The sequence below is a fragment of the Biomphalaria glabrata genome, chromosome 16 (genome assembly GCF_947242115.1).
Source record: "Biomphalaria glabrata chromosome 16, xgBioGlab47.1, whole genome shotgun sequence".
NCBI lineage: Eukaryota > Metazoa > Mollusca > Gastropoda > Planorbidae > Biomphalaria > Biomphalaria glabrata.
Window position 1 is genome coordinate 18,544,926 of NC_074726.1, and position 13,888 is coordinate 18,558,813.

At 33.2% G+C, this 13,888-nt stretch overlaps 1 protein-coding gene across 2 annotated transcripts; it reads left to right on the plus strand.

Moving 5' to 3' along the window:
* Window positions 1–1,105: 1,105 nt before the first annotated feature.
* Window positions 1,106–13,448, plus strand: LOC106078606 (guanosine-3',5'-bis(diphosphate) 3'-pyrophosphohydrolase MESH1-like). Of its 2 annotated transcripts, none has more exons than XM_013239525.2 (6): window positions 1,106–1,171; window positions 1,639–1,791; window positions 2,979–3,145; window positions 5,069–5,124; window positions 6,621–6,702; window positions 11,313–13,448. In XM_013239525.2, exons 3-6 carry the CDS (start codon window positions 3,001–3,003, stop codon window positions 11,603–11,605), a joined length of 576 nt encoding a protein of 191 aa, XP_013094979.2. In that variant the 5' UTR covers window positions 1,106–1,171; window positions 1,639–1,791; window positions 2,979–3,000; the 3' UTR covers window positions 11,606–13,448. The 2 variants fall into 2 exon arrangements, with proteins under 2 accessions (XP_013094979.2, XP_013094980.2); XM_013239526.2 differs by having other exon boundaries at window positions 1,111–1,187.
* Window positions 13,449–13,888: the final 440 nt, after the last annotated feature.

Consider the following 13,888-nt stretch of genomic DNA (forward strand, 5'->3'; position numbering starts at 1 on the left):
GTTATTTCTCCCCCTTCCCATTGTCTATGACAACAACAATTGCTTAATTAATTAATTAGTTGTAATTAATTATTTTTTACATAGAATAGTGTGATAAATAGTGCAATATTGAGAAATATAGTAAATGAGATATTCTTTCCCTTTTATAAGCTATATTTTTTAAAAAGTATTCAAAAAAATATGTTTGCTTGTTAATATATAGTATTAAAGGTCTCTGAAGGTAAAATAAATTCGTAGACATGTGTAATGGCGTAGCTAGGGTGGGTGGAGAATTTGAAAATCCCCCAGGGCCCCCACTTGAGGGGGCCCCCAAATGAGTGTTTTTTGTACATAAATATTACTTAAAATGCTGGGGCCCCAAAAGAGGTCAAGCCCCCCGGGTCCCAAATGATGGAAAACTCCTAGCTACGCCCCTGGATATGTGTGGATATTAGAAACTCTCATAATTATGAACTACTAACTATTAAGAGCAACAATCCTATCTTCCCTTGTGCATTTTCTACATTTAAACTTTAAAGCATAGAACACATAATTGCGATAAATTACATAAACGATCCTGCTTTACTGTGATCTAACTATGATAACTGTTAACATCGCGTGAGTTTCATTAAATAAATGTGTATACTCTGATATTTTCGATGGTGTGGATCGATACGAACCATTACTATTGAATCACGTCCTATACATAGGCTAGTTATACGTCTGGGTGTGAGGGATGCATCCTTACACCCTTACTTATGTCTTTCTTTTAAAAAATATTTAGGAATAGACCAAAATAAAATCCGCTGCCGAGACCAAACATAGACGGCAAAACGAAAATCTAAATCGATCACCGGTGGACAATGGCTATATCTGCGTTAGTATGGCAAAATATGTAGGTCACAGCTGGGGCTGCGTAGCCACGTTATGAGAAATACTGTATTCTTCATTAATCTTCGAATTCGTTATTAGGCCCCCAATCGCGTAACTACTAAAATATTCCCATTTTCTCCAGCTCGTGCAAAATCTAACCGTTTTGCATAATGTTTGAATTTTTGTTAACTTATTTGATCTTGCACCGGTTACTAACCCGATTACGAAAAATCCCCCGAACACCGTAAGGGGAGGGGAGGGGGGGAGTTCTAGGCTTTCACCAGTTCGATAGTCTAAATCTATTTGAACAATAGTTTTTGTAAGTAAAAGGACGCGTAAGTAGATTCGTAGATTCTAATGTAGATAGAGTTTTTATATAGATCTAGTCGACTAGTTCGACTATAGCTTTCTAAATTCTAAATATTTTAGACTGCTTTAAGAGTGGAGGAAATCATACATAAAGAGTATTGTTGAGATGAGAGGTCATTATTGATATCTTAAATATCTAGATTAATTGATTATCTAGCCTAGGGCTAGGTCTAGACTAGAGTGTCTAGACTAGATAAGAGTTAAGAGTAAGACTAGATCTATCATCTACTCTTGTCTGAGAATGTCTCTAGATTCTATCTAGACTAGGTCTAGTCCTACCTAACCTAGTCCATAGTGACATAGGCCTAGTCAAGTGGACTCTAGATCTAGATTTATAGATCTGGCTCTACTTGGACTTGAATACAATTACCGTATTATCATTACGTTGTAAATACTTGTGATGATTTTCTTTTTTAGAGATTTGAGTTGGATTACGAGTACAGCAGAGACTTTAATTTCAATGCTTGCATTGCATGGTGATGGTCTGAATGTCAAAATGAACAAATAGCACTAAAATTGAGTCAAATTACTCAAAAGATGCCTCATGGAACTTATTATTATGGTAAAGATGTAAGTAACATTTTCAGGAAGTCATCACCCCAGACCCCAGCACATCAATGAAACTGTCAGTCTTCTTTGATTTTGATGATGACCTAAGCAACATGGGTTTATAGTACAGAACATTTTCATGATGTTCACATCTTAGTTGACTAACTTTGATGTTAACACCAGAGCACACAGAACACATACATGTTAGTACCTTGGCTAACTAACTTTGTTGTTATCACCAGAGCACACAGAACACATACATGTTAGTACCTTGGCTAACTAACATTGAATGTTAACACCAGAGCACACAGAACACATACATGTTAGTACCTTGGCTAACTAACTTTGATGTTAACACCAGAGCACACAGAACACATAGGGCCTACGTTAAATGTTAGTACCTTGGCTAACTATCATTGAATGTTAACACCACAGAACACAATCTTAATGTTAGTACCTTAGCTAACTATCATTGAATGTTAACACCACACTTCACAGGACACATTATATTAATTTTATTAAATTCTTATTTTTGAAAAGTATTGCAAGAAAATCCTAAAGACTGTCTTAGAAAGGAAACAAAATGAAGACTGCATCAGTTACAAAAAAAAAACCTCTTTGAGGAGATGAACTACCATTTGCCATGATCATCTTTTTTTTTTTATTAGAGCTATGTTTTTGTGAACCAGGTGTCAGAGATGTCCATACAGAAAGGAAGATGATTATGTTCAAACTCTGAACTATCTTCTTATCTTATATAATACAGACGTTACTTCAAAAAAGAAGATGATTTTGTCCTACTTGTCATGCATTTTGTCATGCATATTAACCAATGACCTAAATTCTGCCAAGTTACTGGTTTTCCTGGCTAGCTCAGGCAACCCATTCCATGCTCTAATAGCACTAGGGATGAAGGAGCATTTGTACTAATTTGTCCTAGCATATGGAACAAGGAATGTGCCTTTATCTTTGTGTCTTAACTATCATGACAACAGTCTGAAATGTATACCACATGTCAATGCAGTCATGATTGGCTTGGTCTGCACATTGAATTTATTAATAGTATATTCAATTACTCTATGAATATACACCATTAAGCTGTCTTATCTGTAAATAAATGATGATTCATAGGCTTTGATACTTCAGTCTGTCATTATTGTTAAAAGTTAAAATATTTTTATAACATCTTTATATTTATATATATTTAGTGAGAGATAATACTTCACAAAAATGGCAGGCGAAAAAAGTGCCTCTTCAGATGTACAAGCTAAACTTTGTCGAGATATCATCAGGTGTGCTAATTTTGCAGCCTTAAAACACAAAGATCAAAGAAGGAAAGATGAGATTCAGACGCCTTATGTTAATCATGTCATTGGTCAGTATAACCTTTATTTTTCTTTAAACTATTATGACAGAAAAAACAACAACTAACAAATTGTTATTAGCAACCTTGAAATTCCGATGTATCTAGAATCTGACATTTTTTTTACCTGATATTTTGATTGAATTTCAGTAACCCAAGACTCAAAAGTTAGACTCAAAAATAGTATTTCCATATAGTGGCTTAATAGCAGACAACCCTAGAATCTATATATATATATTTAATTCTCTTCATGGCTCAAGAGCTTGGACAAGAAGTAAAGGAAAGATAACTCTTATTTCTGCACGTCAAACTAGAGTTACCCCACATAACTTTAGTGTCAAAAAAAAAAGAGAGAGAGGGGGAACAAGTAGTATTCACCTGTCACTAAATAACAGGGCTGGATGTAACCATCGTGACCTAGAAGTCATGGAAAGATCACTCTTTTTTCTGCAAGTCGGACTAGAGTTAACTCAACATAGCGAATTATGCGGGACCAAGTTTGGGTAAGGAGGTCAAGTTTGGGTAGGGATGCGGATAATAAGTGAAAATTAAGAATTTGTATTAGAAAATAAATGCGTATTTGGATTTTGTTCATTCTTTACTACCTACAGAACTACTTTACGAGCTTTGCGTTTAGCAAAGCCATACAGTATATCATTAAAATTCTGTTTCCTACATAGATCACACTCAATAGCAAGAATTACCAAATGTTTCAATCTATCTTTGAGAATTGTTGACCTCAAGTAATTCTTCATTAGTTTGACGCCAGGAAAACCAGTGACTTGGCAGAATTTAAGTCATTGGCTAATATGCATGACGCATAGGACGTAATCATCTTCTTTTTTGAAGTAACGTCTGTATTATATAAGATAAGATAAGACGCACGAGAAGCTTCTTCGCCAGATTCCACAATTACGAGTATTGCATAATGCCGTTTTTTTTTTTTTTTTGTTTTTTTTTTCGCGCATGGGATTGGCATTTTTCCATTTATTATTGCTAATGAGATGCTTACTATTGTGTTTGTACCAAAACATATTATCATTCACTCTATCTTTGTTAGATTCAAAGTTTCTTAAAGGACTTACATTTAAAGTCAGTAATAGGCAACTCTTTTTGACCCATTGCTTTTAACACTGTAAGATTTGTTTCGTTTTTGTTATAGGGTTCAGGCATTTAAAAGATATAAAACTATAGTTTAATGTATTCTGCTACAGTTCCCACATTTATTCCTGTCTTATTACTATGGTAGAGAATCCCTGCAACAAAACTATGGCATCTCTAAGGTCCAGTGGTACACATTTTGGTGCTTGTTTACATGTAGGGGCATATCTAAAACTATTTGTGGCCAGAGATTTCTGATACTAGTTTCACACCAGAAAGTTGGTCAATGCATTATGATGTCTAATATGCTGTACACAAATATTACATATATATTTAATGTTTAGCAAAACTAACTAATTAGTCATTTAACAATTGGCATTTAATTATTTTGTTTGAAAGTGACGAGGGAAATTAATCCTTCAGTAATCACAGGTATGTAGGGTTTGTTCCCTCTATTTCTCAACACCCATTCTCAGATCAAGTTACAATTTTAAACAATTATTTTTTGTACCTAACAAAACATGAATCAGTTTAAAAAAAATAAACCAATTAGTCAATTAATTATTGGTTATTATTTTGTTTGAAATCCAATAAAAAGAGAAATAACTTCTGCATTATTTAGAGATAAGCTTTGTTTTTATTTCTTAAATATTGTGCTTGTTTTACTTTGAATTTCAAATTTTAAAAAAAAATTATTTTATCATTAAAAAGTAAATAATAACGAACTCGAGGTTCTCCAAAAAGAAAATGTAATAGGCCTACTTGCAATTTAAACTAAAGAAATATTCAAATTTTAAAAAACTACAACTAATATCATAATCTTGTTTTGATCAGGTGTAGCCCATATCTTAACCAATGAAGCTGGAATATCCGATATTTCTGTTATACAGGTAAATTGATAATTTGCTTGAAATTTAAATAGATTTGTCTAGTTTGCCCTACTCAAATACACTACACTGGCTTCCTATTAGTGCCAGATAACATTATAATAGTAAGGTAAAAAAAAAAAAAAAAGGTAAAGTAAAGTTTCCCTTTCAGACCTTGCAATCTATATGGCAGATGATGTTAGGGTCATCTGTATCTTTGGCCAATGGTGTCATGTGGCCAGCACAATGACTAACCACCTTTACTTTCCCCAACTAAAGTACCCATTAGAGTTAATTGGACTCTGGGGCGCCCTGAAATTCAAAATCGCAGTCTTCAACGAAATTCGAACCCAGGATCCCATGTTTGAAAGCTAATGAAACACTCCTGATAAGTAAAAATCAATGGGGCATATCTCTGCAAGTGTAAATATATATGTAAAATGTAAATTGATGACCAACCACTTCCAGGTTTGCTTGGGCCTGCCCATTTTCCTCTTTCCTTGCAGATTCCTTGCCTGCCTTCCAATGTTGGTACTTGGTTCATTATTTTTATTTTCATTCGTTGGAGTAATCTGGTAAAATATTTTATTAAGATGTAAACTTGACTAGTCTATATCTAGTTTACTAGTCTAAATCTAGATTTAGATCAAGTTTTAGACAGCATTTATATATATATATATTTTTTTAGGTTTGTGATATAGTTCACACTAGAACCACAGTTAATCGTTAAACGCAGAGAAAGAATTGAGAAAGAATCAAGTTTGTTATCTAAAAAAAAAAATTCATATTTTAAGTTAGCTAGCAAATTTAGTCTATGAACTTTATAAATACGGATCTATTAATAGACCTAAGAAATTTCTATATTGTTTAAATTTTAAATATGATTTTGTAACTGTTAATTTTCATAAAACAATATATATATTAAAGAGGTTAATTTTACATATTAATAAACCTACATTTATTTATGCAACTATTTCCTAGTAAAATCGGATACATAAGATAGCATAAGTTCAGAGCCTAAATAAATACACAGTTCTGAGGTAAAGTATCTGCTATTTTTCAGGTCTTCTTTAATTATAATCTGTATAGGCTTTGGTTCAAACTCCTCATATTTTTATAGAGAATTTTGTTCTCTATCAGTTACATTGAGATGTTGCTATGGTACAATCCTACATTCTACTCACTTTCCAACAAGTTCAGGCAAATGGTTCACCACTTTCAAGAAGAAAATGTACTTGAAAATAAATTTGAATTATTCTTTAAATGAGTTTTAATATATATTATTTTTCTAAATGCATTGTGCTTGCAGATAGTTTGTCAACAAAGTTATAGAAAATGAAAGTATTTGACTTAAGTATTTGTTTTATTTATTGAACTATACACAAGAATATAAGAAAAATGAAAAGAAAACAAGTTTGAATCATTTATTTTTACACCTCATTTTGTTTCTCTAGGAAGATTAGTAAGAACATTTTATTATCAGGAAACTGAATTCTATGTTCTGTTATGCTCTTGTCTAGGCTGCTTTATTACATGACACTATAGAAGACACAGGGACAAGCTTTTATGAACTTCAAGCTGAATTTGGTGAAGATGTTGCAAGTAAGAGAGTTATGTAAATTACATCTCTTTTTACAAAACTTATATCAATTCACTCAATTGCCTGGTAAAAAGTTTGTACACGTTATTTCTCCCACACCCATTCTCGGATCAAGTTAAAACTTTGCACAATTATTCATTGGCATAGACAAGACATGAATTAACAAGGTTACATAGACAGTTTGTGTGGAAACAAACTCAAAATCGGCCCCCGAAGTGGTCCTCCCAAGCAGGCTTCAATATTTTCAGAAAGAAAATCCAAATGAAATTTCATCAAAGACAAATGAGAGATAAGAATGGAGAAAGAAGGTTGACAGATCTTGTGTAGTGCCCCAACGGTCCAGCAGATCAAAGTTAGATGTGAACCTGGCCTAACTAGTTCCCCTTTCAGACCTTGTGGTCTATAGGGCAGATGATGTAAAGTTCATCTGTTTTTGTGGCCTACGGTTAACGAGGGTGTCATGTAGCCAGCACAACGACCAACCGCCTTTACTTTTCCCCAACTAATGTCAGGTACCCATTAGAGCTGGATGGACTCAGAGGCGCCCACAGATTCCGAAGTTGAAAATCCCAGTCTTCACCAGGATTCGAACCTGGGATCCCCGGTTTGGAAGCCAAGCGCTTTACTGCTCAGCTACCGCGCCTCCCCTGGCCTAACTGAAGTCTTATAATTGATGTAATTGTTTTGAAAAGGCTTAATCTCTTATTCAAATCCTAAAAAAAAAAAAAAAAGTTATAGAAAATACAGTTTAGAAGATTACTATTCGTTTTAAATTAATGCATACTTAATAGCCTTTTCTCTTTAAAAAACTGCTTGCATAAGTGATTTAAAAAATTAGATTTTTCGCGTTCAGAATAAAAAAAGTAGTCGTTGCATCAGAACTTTGAATATGGGTGGGCAAATTACGGCCCGCGGGCCATATGCAGCCCGCCGAAGTGTTTTATGCGGCCCTCGGACACCTAAAAAAATCAAGTGTGCCCACACATTACACTGATAAAAATGAAAATATATCAAAAATAAATAATTGTAAATATCTATAGAAATTATCGAAACTTTTTATTCTTATCACTTATAATGAAGAGTCTATAGAAACATTATCTCTTAACGTCATTCTAAAAAGTGCAACGTAAACCAAGATTATTTTAAATGGAAATATTTCGAAACATTCAGTCAAAGACACAAGCCCAGGCCAGTATTTATAAAGAACTGTGTGGCAAGTGTTGGGTTGGCTTGTACAAGATCGCAAGGGTAACAACCAGGGTTCGTAGCCTCCTTGAAAACCTGGAAAACACCTTGAATTTCATATTAAATTCAAGGCCTTGAAAAAGCCTTGAATTTTGTACAAAACGGTGAAAAAACCTTGAATTTTAAAACTGGACCTTGAGTTCTTTCCCTCCCGATACCTGGTGTTTATTTTCGTTTTTTTCCCAGTTACATTGAGCTGACCAGTGATGACGCGTCTACACCCCCTTTCAGCCACCTGTGAAGCGCGACCTCGTGATTGAAAACGACCTTGGCTCAAGCAAGCATTTCACTTAGCATTATTTTTCTGAAGGCAGTGTAGAAATGGTTGTTTCCTTTCACTGTTACGACTGAAGACGCGCTACATCTAGTCTGTAGTGACTATTGTCTATAACTAGAGCAATTAGCAGCCTAATGTGAAGGCTACACCCCTCCCTTGCCGAAAATCTTCTTGTTGTAACAGTAAGAGTGACTTTGCATGGAAAGTCCGTATATTATTTTATCTTTGTGTCTTTCTGAGTATTTTATTAGATTTTGTATTTGGAGATTATGATTCAGTGTTTAAGTATAATTGCTACCGGTACTTTACTTTTGATTCTTCTCACGATCCATCCTTCTCATCTAGCTAGAAATAGTATCTAGCTTTTGATCTAAGTTAGATCTAGTGAAGATAATTCGCGCTTAACCTGAAAACTCTGTGAATTTTAGTTAATTTAAGGATCTAGATACAGGTACATCTAATGTCTAGATTGCTCTAGAAATACGCTAGATTTTACATTTACGCTAAATCACTAGAATCTAGTGAAGATAATTCTCTCACAGCCGTTTAAAGTCTGCGAAGTTTAGTGAAATTGAGTTAGAATCTATAGAGTCTAGATCTACGATAGATTCAGTGAAGATAATTCGCACGCAGCCGTGAAAAGTCCGCCAATTTAGTGACTTAATTAGATCTAGACTGTAGAACAGTGACAGCCGTGAAAAGTCCGCGAAGTTAGTATTACTATTAGTGACTTAGCTCTAGACAGCCGTGAAAAGTCCGCAAATTTTAGGGACTAGATTTACGGTGATTCAGTGAAGATAATTCAAAAAAAGTCAGCGAATTTAGTGACTTAGACTTAGATCTAGACTTAATTTACGCTAATCCAATAGAATAGAGTGAATATAATTCTCTCACAGCCGTGAAAAGTCAGCGAATGTAGTGACCTAGAGTCTAGATCTACTGTAGATTAACGAAAATATTTTGCACACAGCTGTAAAAAGCCCATAGAGTTATTTTGGTTGTAATTTACTTAAAACTGACGGAAAGCAAGTCAACTGCTATAGTAGGAATGAAATATTTTTTTTACAAATCTATGTCAATTAAAGAAAATTTCCAACTTCAGATTGCCACACTTTTAGCTGAATTACATCTCATATTTTAAAAAAGTTATTTTTCTGTAGTGCAAGCTTGTGTGTGTTTTGTAATGTATTAAAAAGTTGCATTTAAATGCTTAGGAAACACTAGAGATGAATTTTGGAGGTATGATTTCAACTTATCAGCATACATTTTCATGGGGGGTTTTAAATTTAATATTTATATATATATATTGTTCTTTTTACATATTTATGTCATATGTATGTAAATATATATACATATATATTGCTTGCTATGGTGCAATGCATACCTTGAAAATCTAAAACTCTACCTTGAAAACCTGGAAAATACCTGGAAAATCATTCATGAAATTGGCTATGAACCCTGAACAACTACTGGAGCCAGTGCTTGGCTGAGAAAAACAGGCTTTCTAATAAAATAAAGAACTATAACTCAACCATAAATTCATTCAAAGTTTACACAAATCTGCATTGACTAACAAACATTATTGATGTAATACATTCACATATAATAAGGCATAGGGCCTGCCTTAAGCATAGGTGAACCATGCAGTTGTTTAGGGCCTATGATTGTTGAGAGCCCCGCACAAGAAATAGCGAAACTTGTCCTAACTGTTATTGTTGAAGAACATAAGATTTTTTATAAGCTGCATAATTAAAGTTTTTTCCCTGTTAATTTATATTTTACTTGGAGCCACCAAATTCACTTGGCTTAGCGCCTCCAATTTTCTGAGGCCAACCCTGACTGACAGTTTCGAAAAGTACTTGTAGATTTGGAAACAAAACATTCCGATGTTCGGTAACACAGTGGTATCCGCTGGCCTAGCATTAGAAGAATATGGAATCTCATGGAAACAATTGTTAGGTTCCTTGAAGGACATTGACTGTGACTTTGTTACTAATATTTCTAATGAAGAGTGGAATGAAAAGTGGAAGACAGACTTCATGTTTATCATTGGAGACATTACCATTTGTTGTTTACACATGAAATGTATATGCATCTTAGATCTTTTCAAACAAAACTATTCCATTCTTGAGGCCAGCAAGTAAAATTAGGCTTTATTATTTTCCTTAGCTAAAAGGTGAAACTATTTCTAGTGAAATGGTTGAAAAGTACAAGACTTATATGGATTCCTATAACATGAAAGAGAAGTTCCAGTCAGTTCTTTCGCGGGAACTCATGTATGTCAGAGCATTATATCGGCACTTAAAAAAACTTTGATGCTAAACTTTCACATTATTAGGACCCACATTCATCTGTGAACATGCTTTTTGTTTTGGTTTGAAAATGATCGAGGGAACAAGTCGACGCAAATTTTTAAAATGCGGCCCTTGGCAGAAAAAGGTTGCCCACCCGTGGTCTAGAATATAGTGATGTCAGATTTTCACTATCTTTTTTAGTTTACGAGATCTAAACGGGACGGACAGACAGACATTTCACAGAAAACTAATTAGTTAATTAAATACTTGTAATTAATTATGTAATCAATTATTTTGTTTTCATACCAACAAGGGAAATAAATTCTTGAGTATTCAGATACCAAAACCGGTATGGATAAATTTGTAGGGTTTTATTGGTAGTTTATTATCTTTTTATCATGAGGAAAAGAACTTCTACATTATTGAAATATATAGTTGTAAGGATGGGGTTCTTCCACTTAATAAGCTTTTGTTTTTAGTAAAGGATTGTTTTTAGATTTTGCTTGTTAGATTTTTTTTCAAATGACATTTCAGTTTCTATCAGACTTCAATGTAGTCTATAAGTTAACAAGTCTAATTAACAAATAATCAGTAGGGGACAGGGACAGCTACTTAATATCACTAAGCACTGAGTTAAGTTTTTAAAGATTTTATTTTAAAGAGTTTTTAATTTAATACAAGCAGTTAATTATAAAAAACATTAACAACCAAAAAAAGCTAACCATGGTTGTTTTAAAGTGTATTAACATGATCTTGTTATTATAAAGAAAGACATCTTTGTTTGGTTTATGTTTAGATCTAGTTAAAGAAGTCACTGATGATAAGACATTACCAAAAGAAGAAAGAAAACTTCAGCAAATACTTAATGCTCCAAAGTCAAGTTACAGAGCCAAGCTTGTGAAACTTGCTGATAAACTGTATAACTTGAGAGACTTGCGTCGAGCCACACCCGTTGGTTGGAGCAAAGAGAGAGTGGACGAGTATTTCCGGTGGGCTTCTCGGGTAGTGGCAGGACTTAAAGGTACTAACAAGGCTCTAGAGGACAGTTTGAGGGACCTGTTTGCTGAAAGAGGAATTACTATAACATAGTTCTATTTTTATCAACATGCATATTTCACTTCATGTTTTGATTGTTGTTTAATGGTTCACATCAATTAATTTATGTGTCTTACTGGTGACCTCATGCCACAGCCTTTCATTCCTTCAGTACTAGAATGGTTCACTATTGCATGTATGCATTGGTTGAGTGTATAATCATTCCACTCCTTTTGTGATGTTCCATTTTGAAGTCTTTGGTGTATCCAGTGCACAGAAGAGGAACATGTTGATAATCAATGTACCAATATATAAAAAAAGTTGTTGCACATTTTAGTACTGCAGTATGAAATGTATAGGCTCTTAATGCTTGTAGAACACTGTAGTTTAGATTACAACAAGGATTTTTCAAGTGTCCTTGATGAGGTTTATTTTGTCCATTTCAGTCTCTCCCAATCTTCTTAATTAATTTCTTATATTTGTCTTTAGGTTCCATTATATTACCCGCGTCCCCCCTCCCATTACTAAATTGCTTTCTTTTTGTTTTCTCTTTCTATATTTTGTTGCATTAGAACTGTAAACTGGATTCATAAATTTCAAAATGCAGGCCTATTGCTGTATAAAAAGTCCGAGTAGTTGGACTTAACTGGTGATCATTTGACTCACATAATAGTAAAAATGTTTCAATAAAGCAAAATATCTATGTTGTTATTTATGTCATTACATTTACAGCCTTGCTGTTGTGATTTGTAATAAATGGGCTCTTTTTTTTTATCATTGACCCAGTTTTAAATATTCCTTTTAAACTTTTGTGAGGTAGCTTTATTATTTGTCACAACATTATGACCTGCTCATTATGATATAACCTGAGTTACCTTTTTTTTCTTTCTTAACATTTAGAAAGAAATATATTTGCATAACTTCAAGCTAAATGAACAGTAAATTGAATGTCTTCATTTGTACATAATTATCTGAAGGTTAAAAACAAGGATTAATGTTAATGACATTCTACACTCTGTTTTTCAATTCATTCAAATAAGTGATGAGTATCAATATCCTAAACATTCTTTGATTTTGTTGGCTTACTTTTGTAAGTTTTTAACAGTCAAGTTTGCCTACTGAATCTTACTTATGAAACACTTTCTGTCTTGTGTGTTTTAGAACTGCTCAGATGTTAAACATACAATTTTAAGTGCTAATACTTCTTGATCATTGTCCAACAAAACCAGTACGGTATAATTCAATTAATCTCTGCCATTCAATAGCCCACAAGTGAGTGACTAAGTAGGTTGATATGTAAGCCAACCTCTAAGGTTAAAATGTGTACCCCAGTACTTTAATACAATTATTTCAAAACTATTCCCTATATACTTCTTGAATAGCTCACAGTTGCTTAGGAATTGTTGCTCTTTATAAAGCTCTTTAACATTATTACTATCTATAAATATCATGTTGTGATTATCTTGTTTGATGTTGTCATTTGAAATAGTTTCTTGAAGTGTTGATGTCATTGAATGTTATGTTTGTTCTCCAAATAATTTGATTTGTGATTTGGTTCTTGATGTATTGTAACTTAAGTCAATGAGCCTCAATGTTGATGATTCACAGTATTACTGATACAGCACTGGTAATTAGATATCTTAATTCAGCATTCAATTTACAGTAAACAAATATATTTGATGTGAGTATTATAACTAGGATTGTGAATAATTAAATATTCCTTTTTAAAATCCACTAATGTATGTGTGGCAAAAAAAATCCCAACTCATCTCATACTGTTTAAAGTGAATCATAGCAAGTGCAATTTGTGGAGGTAATAGCTGAAAGTTATGATATGAATTTATATTAAAATGTTGAAAATAAAATTTAGTTAATAAAAAAAAACACTATTTTACTACATAGTTCAGAATTTTATAATTTATTCTTTTTTTTTGTTAAACAATCTGTAGAATAAATCTTCTGTAAATTAAAAAAAAAAGATAAGACTTTAGAACTAGATATTGGTGGTGAGAAAGGAATTATGAAAAGCAACAATTACTCATTACAAATGTGTCCACTGTCATGAATGCTAATACTTGTTCACTGAAACAGTAAAAATCTCATTTCTTTATTTATATCCTACAGAATGTCAGACAAAATTAATTGGTGACAAAATAAAAGAAAATATGGATTATACAATTTAGTTGTATCCTTCAATCATAGAATACACAATTATATAAGGAAGACATTTCTTAAAGAAACAAAACAATGCAGAAGGAAAATACAAAATGTGAATCAAATGCTGCCAGAAGAAACAGTTACACAATTCAATGGATCCACCAGTCTTTCTACAAGTCA